Source organism: Aotus nancymaae, unplaced genomic scaffold, assembly GCF_030222135.1.
Source record: "Aotus nancymaae isolate 86718 unplaced genomic scaffold, 86718_ANA_hifiasm-v0.15.2.pri h1tg000028l, whole genome shotgun sequence".
NCBI lineage: Eukaryota > Metazoa > Chordata > Mammalia > Primates > Aotidae > Aotus > Aotus nancymaae.
Window position 1 is genome coordinate 27902534 of NW_026988441.1, and position 20623 is coordinate 27923156.

At 54.1% G+C, this 20623-nt stretch overlaps 1 protein-coding gene across 1 annotated transcript in view; it reads left to right on the forward strand.

The window, feature by feature from the left end:
- Positions 1-20346, forward strand: part of UNC13A (unc-13 homolog A) — an 86110-nt gene extending 65764 nt beyond the window's left edge. Inside the window, exons 36-45 of the mRNA XM_021669181.2 lie at positions 1129-1134; positions 2860-2898; positions 3985-4014; positions 6070-6126; positions 6537-6617; positions 7057-7204; positions 8994-9050; positions 15058-15150; positions 16931-17090; positions 20046-20346. Coding sequence (XP_021524856.2) covers positions 1129-1134; positions 2860-2898; positions 3985-4014; positions 6070-6126; positions 6537-6617; positions 7057-7204; positions 8994-9050; positions 15058-15150; positions 16931-17090; positions 20046-20346 — 972 coding nt within the window. The remainder of the gene's footprint in view (positions 1-1128; positions 1135-2859; positions 2899-3984; positions 4015-6069; positions 6127-6536; positions 6618-7056; positions 7205-8993; positions 9051-15057; positions 15151-16930; positions 17091-20045) is intronic.
- The last annotated feature ends 277 nt before the right edge of the window (positions 20347-20623 follow it).

Sequence of the window (20623 nt, forward strand, 5' to 3'; positions counted from 1 at the left end):
GAGGTCATCCAGGCTCAAGGTCCATCCAAGGGTCGTGGAAGCCACCAGAGGTCAGTGGGGCCATTCAGAGGTCAGAGAGGTCACATGGGGGTTAAAGTTCATCAAAGAGTTAAGGAAGTCATTGAGAGTCCATCGTGGTGACTCCAGGGTCAAAGAGATTAGGTAGAGTCAAGAGACGTCTAAAGTCATAGAGGTCGCATGTAGGTCAAAAGAGCATTCAGAGGTCAGAGGTCATCTAGAAAACAGGTAGGCTTGGGGATCAAGGTTATCCTTGAGTCATGGAAGGCATAGACCTTGGCTGGGCACCATGGCTCACACTTGCAATTCCAGCACTTTGGGAGGCCCGAGGCAGGCAGATTGCTTGAGGTCAGGAGTTTGAGACCAGCCTGGGCAACATGGTAAAATCCCGTCTCTACTAAAAATACAAAAATTAGCTGGGTGTGGTGGCACATGCCTGTGATCCCAGCTTCTTGGGAAGCTGGGACATAAGAATTGTTTGAACCGGGAGGTGGAGGCTGCAGTGAGCCAAGATGGCACCACTGCACTCCAGCCTGGGCGAGAGTGAGACCCTGTCTCAAAAAAAAAAAAAGACATAGACATCAATGGTGGGTTTTTCTCAGGGCTTTGGGGCTCGTTCCAAAGATCAGAGATCAATAGACCAGGGAGCTCCTGGAGGTCAGCCAGAGGTCATGAAGGGCATCAAAGGTCAGAGAGGTCAAGCAGAGGTCAGTGGCCATCCAGAGACCAGGATCTATAGACCCTCCCCTCCACCAGCGACCAGGGGACACAGACATCTGTAGAGGGCTGTACTTGGGTGTGGCTCCCTCTGGGAGGCCTCAGGAACCTGAGGACAGCAATGGCACATGGGCTATGGGCACACTAAGGAACAGGGAGGTCTTTTCCAGTTGGACCCTGGAGGCTTGGGGAGGGTGCTCAGGGGCCAAAGAGAGGCGACGATGGTGGGGGAGGCCCGGACTTCCCAGCCTCCCCGATTCTGTGGGTTGGGCTGGGGCAGGGGTCTTGCCCCTCCTTGCTGCCGTCTCCGACCCCTCCCTGGCCTTCCTGGGAAACTTATGGTACCTTATTCCCCCCCCTCCCCCACCGCCCCGCCCCCGTCATGGCTGACAGATGATCGTAAGTAGAGGCCCGTCTGTCCGTCTGTCTGTCCGTCCGCTCTGTGTCGGGACTCAGCCCACCGCGTCGCTGCACCCCTCTCCCCACCCACCCAGCGCCCCCTCCTCACCCACCATCCTCCCTCCCGCCTAGATGTGCCTGTGTCTGTCTGGGGCAGGGCATGGGGAGGGAGCAGGGCTGGGAGGGAGGGAGACCACGCCCACCCACCCTGTCCCATTGAAGTCCCCCGGAGGAGCTCCCCGCAACCCGCTTCCAAACCCCGGGCCCAGCTCCTCCTTCGCAGCGGACCTGCCATCTAAGGGTAGAATCCAACCTCGCTCCCGTGCCCAGATGCCACCAGATGCCCTGAAGCTAGAAAGAGGATCAACCCCAGGATCCCTCTGACCTCCTCTTTGGGCTCTGAACTGTCAGCAGCTTCCCAGAATGCAGATCCTCACCATGAGGGTCTCTACTGCTGACTCCCCTGAAATTCCATGCTCCAGACCATTCCTTGGTACCCCACCACCCTGCCTACCCAACTCCCGCCATCCACACTGGCACACACCAATGCCAGACACACACCCAGGTGCCCAAGTGGGAGACTTGTGTCATGGCTTTGATGTCAGGCAGACTTTGGGTCAGTTCCTAGCCCAGCCACTCTCTCTCTCTGTGTGACCTTGGGAAGTCAATTGACCTCCCAGCCTCTGTTTCCTTGTCTGGAAAATGGGGCTCATTGCATCACCTCCCTGAGGGTAGTTCTAAGAACCAAATGGCATGATGCATTAAAATACTCATCTCAGTATCGCTTGAACCCAGGAGGCGGACGTTGCAGTGAGCCAAGATCACGCCACTGCACTCTGAGTGACTGGCCCAGAGGCAGCGATCACTAGATCAGAGCTAATGATGGTGGTGGTGGTGATGGTGGTGTTGGCGGGGAGGGCAGTGATATGCAGACGCGTATGACAGCAGAGACAAAACAACTTCAGATTTTCCCTTTGTGGGCAAGACAAGGCTGTCACAAGATTTCGCTTTGTTAAAAGTTTACAAGTGCTCTTCTTACTTCTTGGTAGCCGCAGCCTGGGTCTTTGGCTGTAACTATAGAGAGCCAAAGGGTATGTTTTGGTGGCAGCATAGCCAACCACAGGCAATGCACTTGTGGGCAGGGGGATAAAGGAATTTGCATTTAATGACTGCCCATATGCCAGACCTTCTCATAGCCCCTGTTTCAGCTCACCTTCATAACAAGCCTTTGAATGAGCTGGATATTATTGTCCCCATTTTGCAGATGAGCAAAGCCGAGGCTCAGAGAGAAGTCACTTGTTCAACGTCATATAGTAAATGCCAGAGTCAGGATTCAAATTCAGATCTGTCTGAATATGCAGCCCATTTGCTTTGCTATCAACCCAAGAACCAAAAGTCTCACTGTACAGTAAATGTAAACAGATTATGTTTTGGCAGTGACTTCTTTCTTTCTGGCTTTCTCTAGCTCTGCATCTGTATCTCTGTCTCTCTCTCTCTCTTTACTGTCTCTGACTCTCACACCATTTAAGAGTCAGTCATTAAAGTGCGCGTGCATGCACACACACACACACACACACACACACAACCACAATCCCCATGCAACCCAATCACCAGTCCCCTGTGCAGTGTGGATTCCCCTGTCCCCATGAATATACCTGTGAGCATCCCGGGTTCCCACCCTGCACGACTTGCCAGGTTGATCACCCTGTGACATTGTCTCTGCAGGGGAACCTCTTGAGAAAACATGGCAAGGGATTAGAAAAGGTAATGAGGGCCTCATCTCACTGAGGCCCTGAGCTCTGGTGTCTGGGCATGTGTGTGCATGTGTGTGCATCTGTGCACCTGGGCAGGAAGGCCAGCTGGGGGTCATAGGTAGGGATAGCTGTCCTAACCAAGTCCCGCAAAACCAGAAGTCAGAGATGAAGTGATTCTCCAGGGACAGAATGTGCAGTGTGTATGCAAATGTGAACTAATGTGTGTGCACAAACAGCTCCCATCCTCCCACAGCAGTACCCACAGCCCTGGGCTCAGCTGAAACTCTGTGGCTTCTTGAAGAGCCTACACACTGGATCACCACTCTGGATTGAGACGTATTGTTTTTTACATAGATTTTTTTTTTTGTTGCTGTGTTAATGGATGTTTGTTGTTACGGAGATGGGAGCTACAGCAACACGCAGGCAGCTGTCTTGCTGTGCACTTGTGCAAAAGATGTTATTGTGCCTGTGTGCATATAAATGGAGTCTTAGCTTTGTGAATGTGGGACACAGGGGTTGCCTAATCTCTCAGCCAGCCCTTTGGGGGTCACATCCAATGTACCAGGCACCCTATATGTGGATGTGAATCCCTGCGGGGTCAAGGGTGTATGGGTTTATTTGTGTGGTTGTGCACATGCCTGCAAGTGTTTAGGAGTGCATGTGTGTAGTTTAGTGTATGAGTTCTTCAGCATTGAGTGAACTTGCAGTATATGTTAGTATGTTTTTTGTTGAGTCAGGTACGGGGATATAGGGGCAGCCCCTTAGGAACTGTGGGAGGAGAGATTCCTACCCCTGTTTCATCTCCCCACCTCCCCAGGTGCCCCATCCTGGGGCAGGCTGACTGTGGGATGGGGCTGCTTCCAGCCTCCTGGGCACCCGGAGAGTGTGCTGGTAGTCAAGGAGTCTGACCCTGAAGCCCATGCTAGGGGACAAGAGGAGGTGCTAGCTGGGGAGGGGGCCCACCATTAGACCCGGGACCTGGGGAGGAGCTCCTGGGCTGGGAAGTGGGACTGTGCTTTGAGGGGGCAGGGAAGTCCCACTGAGTATCCTCCCAGCAGCCATCAGAACTCTGACCTCCACCTGATTCTCTCCACAGGGCAGGGTGAAATTGACAAGCCACTCAGACGTAAGACCAGCCTCTCACTGTCTGTCTGGCTCCCACCCCACCCCCTCACCCCACCCCGTGCCCTCTTCCACCTCTGTGGTCCGTGCCGTCCGAGGGCGTACTGTGAACCTGTCTGTTGGTCTCTTCTTCCTTTGTCTGTCTGGCTTGCTCGTGGGGGGTGGTGGGTGGGGGATTGGTGGGTAGGGCAGAGGGTGCCCAGGAAGGCCCCTGAGCCCTTCCAGACTACAGGTGGGTGCAGCAGGAGAAGCTGAGGCCCAGTCCACTGGGCTCCTGAGTAACTGTGCCTTGTAAGAACCTCAGGATCACAGATAAGAAATAAGAATAATAGTAACAGCCAAGATGATGATAATAATACTAGTAGGAATGACCACGTGGCCAGCAGGTAAACTATGAAGATAATTCCAAATATCCCCACTGCGAATGAGCCCCCTCCCCATCCAGCCTCCAGACCACCCCAGGACCCAGTAATACAAGACTCGTTACCTCAATACTCAGCCCTGCTCTGTCCCCCAAGTTTCCGTGGGTATCCCTGTTAGCCAGGGTGGGAATTGAGGCTCAGATGGCTCAGGGACGCGCTTGGGGCCACCCAGCAGTGACTGAGGAGGCTAGACACGTGCATGGCTTCCAGGCTGGAACCCCGTCTCCCTTAACATTGCCTTTGACTTTGAGACCACGGATAATTAGTGCACACTGAGCAAAGACTTGTTTAGTTCAGACTAAGCCACAAAGTGAATCTAATTTTCCCCATCTAGATGGGAAAACTGAGGCTCAGAAAGGTTAAGTGACTCTCCCAGGGCACACAGCAGGGCTGCAATTTGAATCCAGACACATCTAGATTGTCAGAGCCGTCACCACATCGCCATCTTGCTAGTATCTGTTTGGGGGTGGGATGGAGGATGGATATGGAGGTGTTTGTTGTATAGAGGGAAGATTTTTCCTTTAAAAGATCAGACTGGCTAGCAACGTGGCTCACGCCTGTAATCCCAGCACTTTAGGAGGCTGAGGTGGAAGGATTGATTGAGCCCAGTAATTCAAGACTAGCCTGGACAACATAGCAAGACTCCATCTCTATGAAAAATATTTCAAAAATATTAAAAAATTAGCTGAGCAGCTGGGCGTGGTGGCTCACGCCTGTAATCCCAGCACTTTGGGAGGCTGAGGTGGGCAGATCACCTGAGGTTGGGAGTTCGAGACCAGCCTGACCAACAGAGAAACCCCGTCTCTACTAAAAGTACAAAAATTAGCCGGGCATGGTGGTGCGTACCTGTAATCCCAGTTACTTGGGAGGCTGAGGCAGAAGAATCGCTTGAACCCGGGAAGCAGAGGTTGTGATGAGCTGAGATGGTGCCATTGCATTCCAGCCTGGACAACAAGAGTGAAACTCGATCTAAAAAAAAAAAAAAATAGCTGAGCATGGTGGCTCACACGTGTAGTCCCAGCTACTGGGAAGGCGGGAGGATTTCTTGAGCCCAGGAGTTTGAGGCTACAGCGAGCTATGATCGCACCACTGCACTCCAGCCTGGGCAACAGAGGGAGACCCTGTGTCAAAAAAACAAAACAAAACAAAAATCAGACTGAAAGTCCTCCCAGATTACAGGGGAAATTTCCCTGCAGAGGGGATGATGCCTTGAAGAGGAGGAGGTGTTTCACCAGAGCCATCTTCTGAAACCCCAGCCCAATCTCTTGTTTTCCTCAAGCTCCCTTTCCCTGAAAAGCCCTGCCCACACCCACAAACACCGCTGTCTGAGGCTCCCCCAATCCACTGCCCCTCACAACCTGGTCCCTGTCTGTTTCTCCCATTTCACAAGCCTGGGTGGGGCTGAGAGGGTGGGTACTATCCCCATGGGACTTGGATTTTCAAGGACAAGGTTACCACATCCTCTTGAGTTCTTCCTGGGGAGTTCCAGACCCCTGTCCCTGGGACACAATTATTGCCCAGCCCCAATCCTTTGGGCAAGAACCAAGATGGTCTCCTGGGCTGGGGTGTCAGCTGGGAGTTTGGGGACAAGGCAGTAGCGCCCCTGCCTTCACCCAGCTGTCTGTTGTTACCTGCAGGGAACCCAGATGATCTTCAATGCAGCCAAGGAACTGGGCCAGCTGTCCAAACTCAAGGTGAGGAGTGGGGACATATATATTATGGGGTGGGACACTGCCCCCCCCATACTCACGTGGCTTCCAGGTTGCCACCATCCTGGGGGAGGGGTCCCAGGATGATGACATGCATTACAGGCTGCAAGGACAGAAACTCCACTCACTCAAGCACAAGATATTTCCTCCCCAGTGTGTCGGAAAAATGTGAATGGTTCAGCTTCAGGTACAGCTTGATCAAGAGGGCATGTCATTTATTCACCAAATATTTATTGAGCACCTGCTGTGTGCCAATCACATGCTGGGTGCTGGGATGATGAAAACACTGACCCTCAGCCCAGCTTGTCCAAGTTTTACAGCGATGAGGCCCATACACACAAAATTCTGAAGGCAGGGCCCACACTACCCATGTAGCCCTCTCCCCGTCCATCCAGGACCACATGGTACGAGAAGAAGCCAAGAGCTTGACCCCGAAGCAGTGTGCCGTCGTTGAGTTGGCCCTGGACACCATCAAGGTGAGAGGCCCTACCCCTGCCCATCCCAGGTGGGGGGTGCAGAGGGTGTGCTGTGGTCATGAACCTAGGTTCGCCTCAGACCCATATTAATTCATTCATTTGTAAATACTCCCTCCTTCCCCCTTCTGTGCCAGAGCTGGGCTGGCTAATGCTGGAGGCTTAAGGAACCCCATCCTCAGCCTTGCAGGGTCAGACTTGGGGTAGAGGGAAGGATGCGGGCTGAGGGATCCCAAGGCGGGCGAAGCCAGGACTTCCTGGAAGAGGGCATGTGAGAGATGGGTTCTGAGGAATGCATAGGAGTTCACTAGTCAAAGCAAAGGAGGAGGTGAAAAAGTAGCAGAGGGAGGGATTGGGAGTAGTAACAGAAGGGCTGCCCAGCCTTATATGAGTGGATAGAGGATGCCACCAGCCTCACCTCTCCCCACCCCATCCTCCACAGCAATACTTCCACGCGGGTGGCGTGGGCCTTAAGAAGACCTTCCTGGAGAAGAGCCCGGACCTGCAATCCTTGCGCTATGCCCTGTCGCTCTACACGCAGGCCACGGACCTGCTCATCAAGACCTTCGTACAGACGCAGTCGGCCCAGGGTAAGGGTGCCCAGACTCCACCACCCTTTCCAGCTCTGCAGAGGCAGCCCAACCCAGAGCCTAAGCAGCTGCCATTGGCTCACTCCTCCTGTGACGTCATGGATGGGGCAGAATTGACATCTCTGCGCCAAGTCCAGGGACCAATGAGTGATGCAACGTTTGTGGGGGCGGGGCCTCTGACATCACAGGCCGGGAGGTGACTGCCCACTCCTGGGAAAATCTGTAATCTCCTGGGGCCAGACAATGATTGACAGCTCTGGGATGGAATGTCTTTGACATCAAGGACCAGGGTGTGGAGCCTATGACATCATAGGGCCACAAGGTGATTGTCTCCTGGGAAAATCTGTGGTGTCCCAGGGCCAATGAATGATTGTTAGCTCCTGGAGGACCTCGGGAGTCACGGGTCCAAGGAGTGGTTGACCTCTCTGGGGGTCGTCAGGAGTGATTGACAGCTCAGGATGGGCAGGACCTCTGATGTCAAGGGGTCAAGGAAAGATTGGCAGGTCCAGGGGTGGGGCTTCTGACATCATGGTCCCAGGGAGTGAAGTCCCCTGAGGAGGACCTCTGTGACGTCATGAGGCTAAGGAATGATCAACAGCTCCAAGGGAGGGAGGGACCTCGACTTGGTGGGGGAGGGTGGACGGAGAGGGAGTTCCTATTTCTCAAACTCTCTCTCTCTTTCTCTCTGTCTTTTGCTTTGGTCTCCTGTCCCTCTCTGACCGCACACACAGGGCAGCTGGGGCTGGATGGAGAGCAGAATTTCTTGGGGACCCCCCCTTTTCACAATTGGTCCCTCACAGACAAGGGAAAGACGTTTGGCGGCTGACCTCGGGAAGGGGAGGGAGAGTCGCGGTCACACCCAGCCTGGGGCCAGGGGAGCCTCCAACGGTCCTCTTCTCCCCCGATCCAGCCAGCCTCCCGCTGTGGCAGGATGGTCCAGGAGCCTCCCCATGTGGGAGGATGGTCCAGGAGCCTCCCGCTGTGGAAGGATGGTCCAGGAGCCTCCTGCTGTGGGAGGATGGTCCAGGAGCCTCCCGCTGTGGCAGGATGGTCCAGGAGCCTCCCGCTGTGGGAGGATGGTCCAGGAGCCTCCCGCTGTGGGAGGATGGTCCAGGAGCCTCCCGCTGTGGCAGGATGGTCCAGGAGCCTCCCCATGTGGGAAGATGGTCCAGGAGCCTCCCCATGTGGCCTCCAATGGTCCTCTTCTCCCCCGATCCAGCCAGCCTCCCGCTGTGGGAGGATGGTCCAGGAGCCTCCCCCTGTGGCAGGATGGTCCAGGAGCCTCCCCATGTGGGAGGATGGTCCAGGAACCTCCCCATGTGGGAAGATGGTCCAGGAGCCTCCCCATGTGGGAGGATGGTCCAGGAGCCTCCCCCTGTGGCAGGATGGTCCAGGAACCTCCCCCTGTGGCAGGATGGTCCAGGAGCCTCCCCCTGTGGGAGGATGGTCCAGGAGCCTCCCCCTGTGGCCTCCAATGGTCCTCTTCTCCCCTGATCCAGCCAGCCCACTGCCCTCCATGGACGCTGGGTCTCTGAGCTCAGCTTCCCGTCCAGATCTGGCTGCTTTTAGTGTCCCTGGTGTCCCTGGAGCAGGAGGCTGTGTGTCTGTCTGTCCGTCTGTCTGCAGCTGACGTTTCTCTCTCTCTTGTTTTTCCTCCCTCTCACTCGTTGTCCCCTCTCCGCGCCTCCCCTGCCCCCTCCACACACACTCCTCCATCCTCACCTCTCACTGGTTCTCTCTCCCCGCTCCCCATGCTCCCCCCCTCTCTCCCGCTCCACCCCCCAATTAGTCCATGGTGGAAAAGGTACTAGGTTTACCCTTAGTGAAGACATTTATCCTGAGAAGGGTACGTGCCTCCGCCGCCCGCCCGCCCGCCCGCCACCCGCGCCTGGTGCCCGGTGCCTGCGCCCCTCCCGGCCCCGGCTAGTAAAAGGCTCGCCCTTCTGCCTCCAGGGCCTGCAGGGGCCCCCCCCCGCCCAGGCCTGAGCGGCTTGGAGGGCCCAGGCGGGTGAGGGGGAAGGACGATTTGCTGGTTCCACATGGGGAAGAAAAAGTGATTCCAGTGGGAATCCCAGAATCCATTTCTCCCGAGATGATGTCTTTTTTAAGCCTTATCCTGGGACCCCGGGACAGGCACCTGTCAGGTTAAGAGGTGGGCTCAGATCCCAGCTCAGTGACTCCCTGGGCAGGCACCTTGGGCAAGAATCTGTCTCCCTGAGCCTCAGTTTTCTCATCTGTAAAATGGGAACACTCAAGGACCCTATTTCATAGGATTATTGTTATTAATATTGTTGTTATTTAGAAACAGGGTCTCCTTCTGTCACCTAGGCTGGAATGCAGTGGTGCAATCACACTTACTGCAGCCTCCACCTCCCATGCTCAAGTGATCCTCCTGCCTCAGCCTCCCGAGTAGCTGGGACTACAGGCACATGTCACCATGCCCAGCTAATTTTTAAAAAAATTTTTTATGGGGGGAGGGGAGTCTCACTTTCTTTCCCAGGCTGATCTCCAGTTCCTGGCCTCAAGTGATCCTCCTCTTTGGCCTCCAAAAATGGTGGGATTACAGCTGTGAGCCACTATGAGAGGCTGATGAGATTATGTTTAGAATTGGAGGACTTACATTTAGAGCAATTTCTGGCACAAGAGAAGATCTCAGCAATTCCTCACTATTATTGTTGTTATTATTGTTCTTTTCTCTTTTTCTTTTTTCTTTTTTTTTTGAGATGGAGTTTCTCCCAGGCTGGAGTGCAATGATGCCATCTCGGCTCACCACAATCAGCCTCCACCTCCCAGGTTCAAGTGATTCTCCTGCCTCAGCCTCCCGAGTAGCTGGGATTACGGCACATGCCACCACACCTGGCTAATTTTGTATTTTTAGTAGAGACGGGGTTTCACTATGTTGGTCAGGCTGGTCTCGAACTCCCAACCTCAGGTGATCCACCTGCCTCGACCTCCCAAAGTGCTGGGATTACAGACGTGAACCACCATGCCTGGTGTTATTGTTCTTATTAATATATTTGATGTCATATTTCCAGCATTGAAAACAGTGAACACTTATCCGCCTCTAATGCTGAGCAAGACCTCATGCCAGGCGTTTCTTGAAGAATCTGTGTTGGGTTTTGTTGTTGTTTGAGACAGAGTCTCGCTCTGTCGTCCAGGCTGAAATCTCAGCGCACTACAACCTCCACCTCCCAAGTTCAAGCCATTCTCCTGCCTCAGCCTCCTGAGTAGCTCGTTACAGGCCCACACCACCATGGCTGGTTAATTTTTGTATTTTGAATAGAGACGGGGTTTCACTATGTTGCCCAGGCTGGTCTCGAACTTCTGGCCTCAAGTGATCCACCCACCTTGGCCTTGGCCTCCCAAAGTGCTGGGATTACAGGTGTGAGCCACTGCGCCCTGCCAGTTTGTTTTTAATTTGAGGCAGGTGCTGTCACTCAGGCCGGAGAGCGATGGCAAAATCTCAGCTCATTGCAGCTTCCACTTCCCAGGCTCTGTTGCCCAGGCTGGTCTCAAACTCCTGGCCTCACAGCTGGTCTCCTCACTCCTAGGATTATAGGCACATGCCACCATGCCTGGCTAATTTTTGTATTTTTAGTAGAGAAGGGGTTTCACCATGTTGGTCAGGCTGCTCTCTAACTCCTGACCTCAGATGATCCTCCCACCTTGGCCTCCCAAAGTGCTGGGATTACAGGCGTGAGCCTCCATACCTGGCCTTCTTGGGAAATCTGAAAAGGATTTCTCCAACTGCCCCACAAGGGGTCCATCATTCCACAGATGAGATGCTGATAACAGAAGGAGATTCAACCACTTGTCCCAGGAACCTTCCCCTGTAGGGGTCCCGGGACTTGGGGAGTGGGGAGTGGGGAGTGGGGTTGGGAGAGGCACTGAGAGGCCCAGGAAAGACCCTTCCCCACGGAGCCAGCAAAGCATGGGATGGGGGCACCCAGCACTGCCCCCCTCCCCACTTCTTACTAGCTTTGGCCTTGGTCTGACCCCTCACCTGACCCACCACTGTCCGACTCCCCCCAGCACCCCCGGCACCCCAGTCTGGCCCGGATTGAGCTTGCTGTGAAGCATCGGCCTGGGGGAGGGCAGAGCGGCTGAGCATGTGACTGGTGGAGGTCGGGGGTGGAATGGGAGCCTGAGGCGTCAAGGAACAGGACCTGGGGTGGGCAGCAAAGACCGGGGCCGCATACCCCAGTACTGGGGTGATGGGAGTCTCCAGGCCCCTGTGCTCCCCGATCATCAGTCACTTCCTGTCCAGCGCGAGGTAACCCAATCAGCCTTTGACTGACCTAACTTCCCACCCTCACCTCTGACTTTCCCCTTCTTCTCCCTGTGCATGGGGTGGTCCAGGAAGGGGGAGCTGCCTGGTGGGGGGTTGGGAGGGGCTGGGGGAGGTGCTGGCGGTCACAGGTCCACAGGCCCCATAGGATGCCCTTTTGAGTCACAGAAGGCAGAACTGGGACAGATTCTTTTAAACTCCCCATCAATGATCCCCACTGGAACCATAAAGGACACGTGTGGTGGCCCCAGACAGAAGCACATTACACCATAATTCAAGCGGGCAAGGGACTTGTTGGCTACAGAACGGAAAAATCAGGGGTTGAGGCTAGGCACAGTGGCTCGCACTTGTAATCCCACCACTTTGGGAGGCCAAGGTGGGTGGATCACTTGAGGTCAGGAGTTTGAGACCAGCCTGTTTCACCAGCATGATGAAACCCCATCTCTACTAAAAATACAAAAATTAGCTGGGTGTGTTGGTGGATGCCTGTAATCCCAGCTACTTGGGAGGCTGAAGCAGGAAAATTGGTTGAATCCAGGAGGCAGGGGTTGCAGGGAGCCGAGATCGCACCACTGCACTCCAGCCTGGGCGACAGAGTGAGACTCTGTCTCAAAAAATAAATAAATAAAAATAAAAATAAAAATGAAAGATTAGATAGAGTTGAGTTGACATCTGGAATCGCTGAATCCAGTGTCTCCAATAATGCCATTGGCCATTGTTCTCTTGAGACCTCCCTGGGGTCTCATTGGGCAAAAATAGCCCAACGCTCACAGCTTAGCACCAGAGGGTGACCTTTTTCACTAAGAGTTACAACCAAAGTCCCAGGTGCAATTCCTATTGGCCCTGCTTGGGTCACATGACCATCTCTGAACCAATTATCGAGGCTATGGGTAGGGAATGCTCTGATTGGCCAGCCGTGGCTCATTGAGCCATCTCTGAAGCTGGGATGGAGCCCATCTTACCTGAGCCACAAGGTCTAAGGTGAGTGTGGGAGCATTTCTCAACAGAAACTTTAGATTCTGGCCGGTCACAGTGGCTCATGCCTGTAATCCCAGCACTTTGGGAGGCCGAGGCGAGTGGATCACCTGAGGTGAGGAGTTTGAGACCAGCCTGGCCAACTTGGCGAAACCCCATCTCTAATAAAAAGATAAAAATTATCCGGGCATGGTGGCGCGTGCCTGTAGTCCCAGCTACTCGGGAGGCTGAGGCAGGAGAATTTCTTGAACCCGGGAGTTGGAGGTTGCAGTGAGCCGAGATCGCACCTCTGCCCTCCAGGCTGGGCGACAGAGGGAGACTCCATCTCAAAAAAAAAAAAAGAAAAAGAAAAAAAAGAAATTTAATCTTAAGAGTCTGCATTAGAAGAGAAATAGGGGTAAGGAAAATGAAAGATGCCCCTATGAATGTCACATCCAAAGGGATGAGGATTCTGGGCCGGGGATGCAATAAGGAGACCCCATGGGACTGGGTCAGCGTTAACAAGGGCAAGAATGGGGTGAGTGGGGAGAGGTCATAGTAACCTATTGGAAAGGGCCACTTTTGGAAGGGGTGTCGCAGAATCACAAAACCCACTTTGATTATTTCAGAGTGAGGTGGGAGCCAGGGAAGACTTCGTTTTTGTTTTGTTTTGTTTAATGTTTTGAGACAGAGTCTTGCCCTGTCACCCAGGCTGAAGTGCAGTGGCGGGATCACAGCTCACTGCAGCCTCAACCTGCTGGGTTTCAGCGATCCTCCTGCCTCAGCCTCCCAAGTAGCTAGGATACAGGCGCACACACAACCACGCCTGGCTAATTTTCTTTCTTTATTTATTTTTCTTTATTTCTTCTTTCTTCCTTTCTTTCCTTCTTTCTTTTTCTTTCTCTCTCTCTTTCTTTTTTGAGACAGGGTCTCTCTCTGTCACCCAGGCTGGAGTGCAGTGGTTTCATCTTGGCTCACTGCAACCTCCACCTCCCAGGTTCAAGTGGTTCTCCTGTCTCAGCCTCCCAAGTAGCTGGATTACAGGCGTGCACTACCATGCCTGGCTAATTTTTGTATTTTTAGTAGAGATGGGGTTTCACCGTGTTGGCCAGGCTGGTCTCGAACTCCCAACCTCAAATTATCTGCCCACCTCGGCCTCCCCAAATCCTGGGATTACAGCCATGAGCCTCCCAAAGTACTGGGGTTACAGGCATGAGCCACCACTGCCTGGTTCATGAAAGAGTTTTGAGCCAAGGAGGGACATGATCTGACTTTTGAATTTTATTTATTTATTTATTTTTAATTTTTTTGAGACAGGGGCTTGCTCTGACACCCAGATTGAAGCGCAGTGGTGTGATCTCGTCTCACTGCAGCCTGGACCCTTCTAAGCCCAAGCAATCCTCCCACCTCAGCCACCAGAGTAGCTGGCGCTACAAGCACACACCACCATGACCACTAGTTTTTGTATTTTGTGTACAGATGATGTTTTGCCCCATTGCCTAGGCTAGTCTCAAACTTCTGGGCTCAAGTGAGCCTCCTGCCTCAACTTCCCAAAGTGCTGGGGTGACAGCTGTGAGTTACCGCACCCGGCCGACATGAGCTGACTGAATAGGATTTTTCTGGCTGGTGTGTTGAGAGCAGATGAAGGAGCGGAAGGAGGGAGACTGGCAAGGAGGCTACTGCAATGGTCCAGGCATGGGATGCTGGGGGCATAGGATACACGTAACAGATGTGGCTCTGCCGCCCGTGGTGATGCCTGTAATCCCAGCACTTTGGGAGGTCGAAGCAGGTGGATCACGAGGTCAGGAGATCAAGACCATCCTGGCCAGCATGGTGAAACCCTGTCTCTACTGAAAATACAAAAAAATTAGTCAGGTGTGGTGGTGCATGCCTGTAGTTCCAGCTACTCAGGATGCTGAGGCAGGAGAATCGCTTGAACCCAGGAGGCGGAGATTGCAGTGAGCCGAGATCACGCCACTGCACTCCAGCCTGAGCGACAGTGCGAGACTCCGTCTCAAAAAAAAAAAAAAAAAAAGACGTGGCTCTGCTTCTGGATGTATTTTGAAGGTAAAGCTGGTAGGATTTTCCAGTCTATGGGCATCTAGGGAGGAAGTGAAGACAAAGAAGAACAGAAGTAAACACTGAGGTGCAGGGTCAGTCTGAGGACACACAGAGGGGAAAATGACCAAGGGGTCGGAAGGTGTGGCCATTATGTAGGATGAGAATCTGGAGTCAGTGACACTGTTGCAGCCAAGAGGACAAACTGGCAAAGGAGCCCAGGGTGCCAGATGCTGCCAAGATGTAACAGGAAGACTGAGTTTTGACAGCATGGCAATCAATGGAATAAGAAAAAAGAAAAGAATTGCATTAGGCCCAGAGAGGTTAAGAGACACCCCCAAGATCACACAGCAAGGCAGTAATAGGCCAGAACCCGGGATTCTTGGCTTTCCAAGAGCGCCTCCCATCCTGGCCGCCCCCTGCCCCGTGCCTCCCTATCAGGGCTGATGACCTGGTGCCGCCAGCACGGGGTAGGTGGGAGGCCACCAAGGTCCCTCCTGGTGGGTGGGAAAGAACAGAGCTCATGCCAACCATCCTCCCCTGCCCTGCCCAGGCACGGGTGTAGAAGACGCTGTGGGTGAAGTCTCCGTCCATGTTGAGCTGTTCACTCATCCGGGAACTGGAGAACACAAGGTCACAGTGAAAGGTGAGTGGTCTGAGGTGGGAGGGACTCCCTAGGCTCTAATAACAGAAACCAATCTTAAACTGGCTTAAGCAACACACTTTGTTGTTGTTGTTGTTTAATGGTCCATGAAACAAAAATGTCCAGAGGTGACCACCTTCAGGCATGGCTGGATCCAGCAGGGTAAACAGTGTTAAAAGACTGAATCCCACTTTCTCCGTCTCTCAGCCTTGCTTTCCTTTTCTTGGCTTTTGCTGACTAGAACACAGATTGGGCTATGTTCAACATGGCTTAAATAAGACAGAATTAGGCCAGACACAGTGACGAAGACCTGTAATCCCAACACTATGGAAGGCCGAGCCTGGCATATCACTTGAGGCCAGGAGTTCAAGACCAGCCTGGCCAACAAGATGAAACCATCTCCACTAAAAAATACAAAAATTAACCAAGTGTGGTGGTGTTTCACCAACATGGTGAAACGATGTCTCTACTAAAAATTCAGATATTGGGGGGCCAGGTGTGGTGGCTCACACCTGTAATCCCAGCACTTTGGAAGGCCAAAGTGGGCAGATCAAGAGGTCAGGAGTTCAAGACCAGCCTGGACAACACGATGAAACCCATCTCTACTAAAAAATACAAAAGTTAACCAAGTGTGGTGGTGTGCACCTGTAGTCCCAGCTACTCGGGAGGCTGAGGCAGGAAAATCTCTTGAACCCGGGATGTGGAGGTTGCAGTGAGCTGACATCGAGCCACTGCACTCCAGCCTGGGTGACAGAGTGAGACTCTGTCTCAAAAAAAAAAAAAAAAAAAAAAATTAAAAATTAGCTGGGTGTGGTGGCGTGAACCTGTAGTTCCAGCTGTTCAAGGAAGCTGAGGTGGGAAGATCGCTTGAATCCGGGAGGCAGAGATTTGCAGTGAGCCGAGAACCCGCAACTGCACTCCAGCCTGGGTGACAGAGTGAGACTCCATGTAAACAAATAAAAATAAAATGATACAATTGGTTTTTCTCTGGGGTGACGGACAGCGTAAGAGCAGCCAGCCTCGAGCTGACACGGAGGCTTCGCGGTGTTGGGGATCTGTGCCGCTGCCGTCTGTTGCTGCATTCTCATCCCTGACGTGTTTTTGTTGTTGTTTGTTTGTTTTAGAGGTGAGAGTCTCTGTCACCCAGGCTGGAGTGCAGTGGCGCGATCTCGGCTCACTGCAACCTCCGCCTCCTGGGTCAAGTGATTCTCCTGCCTCAGCCTCCTGAGTAGCTGGGATTACAGGCACACGCCACCATGCCCGGCTAATTTTTTTGTATTTTTAGTAGAGACGGGGTTTCACCGTGTTAGCCAGGATGGTCTAGATCTCCTGACCTCGTGATCCACCCGCTTCAGCCTCCCAAAGTGCTGGGATTACAGGTGTGAGCCACCGAGCCCGGTCTTTAATTTTTTTTTTATTTATTTAGACAGGATCTCGCTTTGTCACCCAGGCTGGAGTGCAGTGGTACAATCTCGGCTCACTGCAACCGCTGCCTCCCAGGCTCAAGCAATCCTCCTGCCGTAGCCCCACAAGTATCTGGGACTGTAGACGCGTGCCACCCAGCTAATTTTTGTATTTTTAATAGACACAGGGTTTCGCCATGTTGCCCAGGCTGGTCTCAGACTCCTGGACTCAAGTGATCCGCCAGCTTTGGCCTCCCGAAATTCTGGGATTACAAGCGTGAGCCACCACGCCTGACCTTAGACAGATTTTGAGAACCACAAACATCTACTCTTTCCTACTGGGAGAACCTGACCTGTCTTACCCTCTACTTCCCCTACAGTGGTGGCTGCCAATGACCTCAAGTGGCAGACTTCTGGCATCTTCCGGCCATTCATCGAGGTCAACATCATTGGGCCCCAGCTCAGCGACAAGAAACGCAAGTTTGCGACCAAATCCAAGAACAATAGCTGGGCTCCCAAGTACAATGAGAGCTTCCAGTTGTGAGTTTGGGATGCTTCGAAGAGCATGCGGGGAAGGGAGGGGGCATCCCCCAGGTGAACCCCAAGGCCAGGTAGGCAGGAGGGATCTGGGATCTGGGCCCGGGAATGGGAGGGGCCACGTTCTAGGTGGGGGCGCTGGAAAGGGACATATTTTAATAGTGCAGGAGTGACATCAGGGAGGGGACACGAGGATGGAGGTCACCTCTGGGGCAGGCAGATCCCAGGAGAGGCAAAGAGTGGAGTGGGATAATTTCGTGATGAAGGCTTGCAGAGGGGAGGGGAAGTCGGCAGGAAGTGCATGGTGGGCAGGGCCATTGCTGGGGCTGGAGACTGTCTGGTGAAGGGATGAGGGTGGCGGTGATGAAGATTATGAGTCGGGGACTGAGGGACCTGGGGACAGAACTGAGGACGCTTGGGGGTGGGGACTCCTGGAGTCCACATTGAGCCTTGTCAGGACCGTTGGGGCCGCCCATCGGAGGGAGTCGGCTCTGGGAACAAGAGTGGAGTGTGGATGGATTCCAGGCATCGGGTGGGGGTCACGTGGGGTAGAGGTGGGGTCACATTGGATGGAGGTTCTTAAGAGTTGGGAGTGCGCCTAGAATCTGGGTATCAGGACAGGGTCTAGAGGATGCTGTTAATGTGGAGAGCATAAAGAAGTCTGCTCTGGCCGGGAGGGAGAGCAGAAGCACTCTGGGAGGCCAAAGCGGGCAGATCACCTGAGGTCAGGAGTTCAAGAGCAGCCTGGCCAACATGGCGAAACCCCCTCTCTACTCAAAGTACAAAAAAAAAAATTACCTGGGTGTGGTGGTACACGCCTGTGATCACAGCTACTTGGGACACTGAGACAGGAGAGTTGCTTAAACCCTGGAGGTGGAGGTTGCAGTGAGCCGAGATCGGGCCACTGCACTACAGCCTAGGTGACAGAGCAAGACTCCGTCTCAAAAAAAAAAAGAAGTCTGCTCTAGCCGAGTATGGTGGCTCATGCCTATAACCCAACACTTTGGGAGGCCGAGGTGGGCAGATCACTTGAGGTCAGGAGTTTGAGACCAGCCTGGCCAACATGGTGAAACCCCATCTCTTCTAAAAATATAAAAAATTAAGCCCAGTGTTGTGGTAGGCACCTGTAATCCCAGCTACTTGGGAGGCTGAGACAGGAGAATCACTTGAACCCAGAAGGCAGAGGTTGCAATGACCCAAGATGGCACTACTGCACTCCAGCCTGAGTGACAGAGTGGACTCAAAAAAAAAAGAAAGAAAAAGAAAAATACAGAAATTAGCCGGATGTGGTGGCAGGCACTTGTAATCCCAGCTACTCCAGAGGCTGCGGGCTATGACAATCACTTGAACCCAGGAGGCAGAGGTTGCAGTGAGCTATGACTGTGCCACTTTACTCCAGCTTGGGTGACAGAGCAAGACTCTGTCTCAAAAAAAAAAAAAAGTCTGCTCAGTGGGGTAGAGGGGGGTGGTTAGCAGGGGTAGAGTTGGGGTCATGTGGGGTAGATCCTTGGGTTGACTGTCAGCCTCACATGGCACTGGGGCAGGGCAATGTTGTTGGACGCTCTTGGAGGACAGAAATGCAGAAGGAAGTAGTCCCAGCCACCCGGGAGGCTGAGGCAGGAAGATCCCTCAAGCCTAGGAGTTTAAGGCTGCAGTGAGCTATGATTGTTCCACTGCACTCCAGCCTGGGTGACAGACATAGCGAGACCCTGTCTTAAAAAAAAAAAAAAAAAATTATTGGCCAGGCGTGGTGGCTCACGCTTGTAATCCTAGCACTTTGGAAGTCAAAGTGGGTGGATCACCTGAGGTCAGGAGTTCGAGACCAGCCTGGCCAACATGGTGAGACCAGTACCCCCCCGCCCCCCATCTCTACTAAAAATACAAAAAGTCAGCTGGGTGTGGTGGTGCATGCCTGTAATCCCAGCTACTAGGAAGACTGAGGCAGAAGAATCATTTCAGCCCAGGAGGCAGAGGTTGCAGTAAGCTGAGATTCTGCCACTGCACTCTAGCCTGGGTGACAGAGGGAGACTACCCTCAAAAAAAGAAAAAAATAAAGAAACAACAACAACAAAAAAAATGGTGCACAGGGATAAGGGTAAATCACAGCTGGTTAACTGGTATCATCTAGGGGCTGGGAGTTCCTATGGGACAAGATTGAAGCCAGTTCCAGGTCGTGTCAGCACAGGGCTCTTGGTCAGAAGGGTTTGGGACGATTGGCTCCCTCAGGGAGGAGAAGCCTGGTCTAGTGGGAGGTCAGATGTCAGCCAGAGTGGGTCGGAGTACTTCAGGGTGTGCAACCTGGGAGGGGGACAAATGGGAGCAGCTGGGAATGGCCCTGCGGGAGGGCTCTTGTCGGTCACTGGGACTGCTTAGGGGCAGGAGCACAGGTGAGGGGCATGCGGGAGGCAGTGCCACCCATAGTGAGGCACCAGGGCAGGCTCATGTCTGGAGGGCATCTTGGGAGTAAGAGGGGTGGGCTGGGGGATAAGGGAAAGGGCCACGTCGGGGTTCTAGAGGAGGGCCTAAAGAGCTTCTGGGTGATACATTAGGGGCAGGGCTGTGCGGGCAGCAGTTCAGCCAGAAGAGGGCACAGGCGCGGGTATCTCAGGCTGGGAGCATGGGCTTGCGGGCCGGTGTTTGAGGAAAGGGTTATTTAGAGGGGCGGGAGCTGGATGTAGAACTATGAGGTCGTTTTTCGGTAGGTGCAAAGGGAACAGACTGAGGTGTGGGCGTGGCCCAGCTCGAGGTCAGCTGCTGTGGGCGTGGCCAAGCACTGGGTTGTAGGGCAAGTCACGGGGCATGGGCGGAGCTAGTGTATCGTGGGGGTGATAGATGTGGGTACCCCGGTGTGGCCCTCCCCGGCGTGGGCGTGGACCGCAAAAGCAGTGGGGGCGAGGCCGTGGGGCGGGGCGTCCAGGTGGGCGTGGCATGTCTCACGCTCCGCCCCGCTCCCCGCAGCACGCTGAGCGCCGACGCGAGCCCCGAGTGCTACGAGCTGCAGGTGTGCGTCAAGGACTACTGCTTCGCGCGCGAGGACCGCACGGTGGGGCTGGCCGTGCTGCAGCTGCGGGAGCTGGCCCAGCGCGGGACCGCCGCCTGCTGGCTGCCGCTCGGCCGCCGCATCCACATGGACGACACGGGCCTCACGGTGCTGCGCATCCTCTCGCAGCGCAGCAACGACGAGGTGGCCAAGGAGTTCGTGAAGCTCAAGTCGGACACGCGCTCCGCCGAGGAGGGCGGTGCCGCGCCTGCGCCTTAGCGCCGGGCGCGCAGCCGAGCGGCGCTGCGCCTGCGCGGAGGGCGCTGGGTGGGGAGGGGCGGGGCTTTGCGCCTCAGTGGGACCGCCCTCGGGGCGGGGCTCGGGGGCTCCGCCCCGAGGGAGGGCTGCGCCTACGTCCCTGATACAGCTCTCCTTTTGGGGGCATTAGGAATGAAGGATGCCCCGCCCTCTCGGGAGGCCACGCCCAAGGGTGCGACGAAGGAAAAAGCCACATCCCCAACTTGAGGCCACGCCCCCCAGCATTTAGGGGCATTTT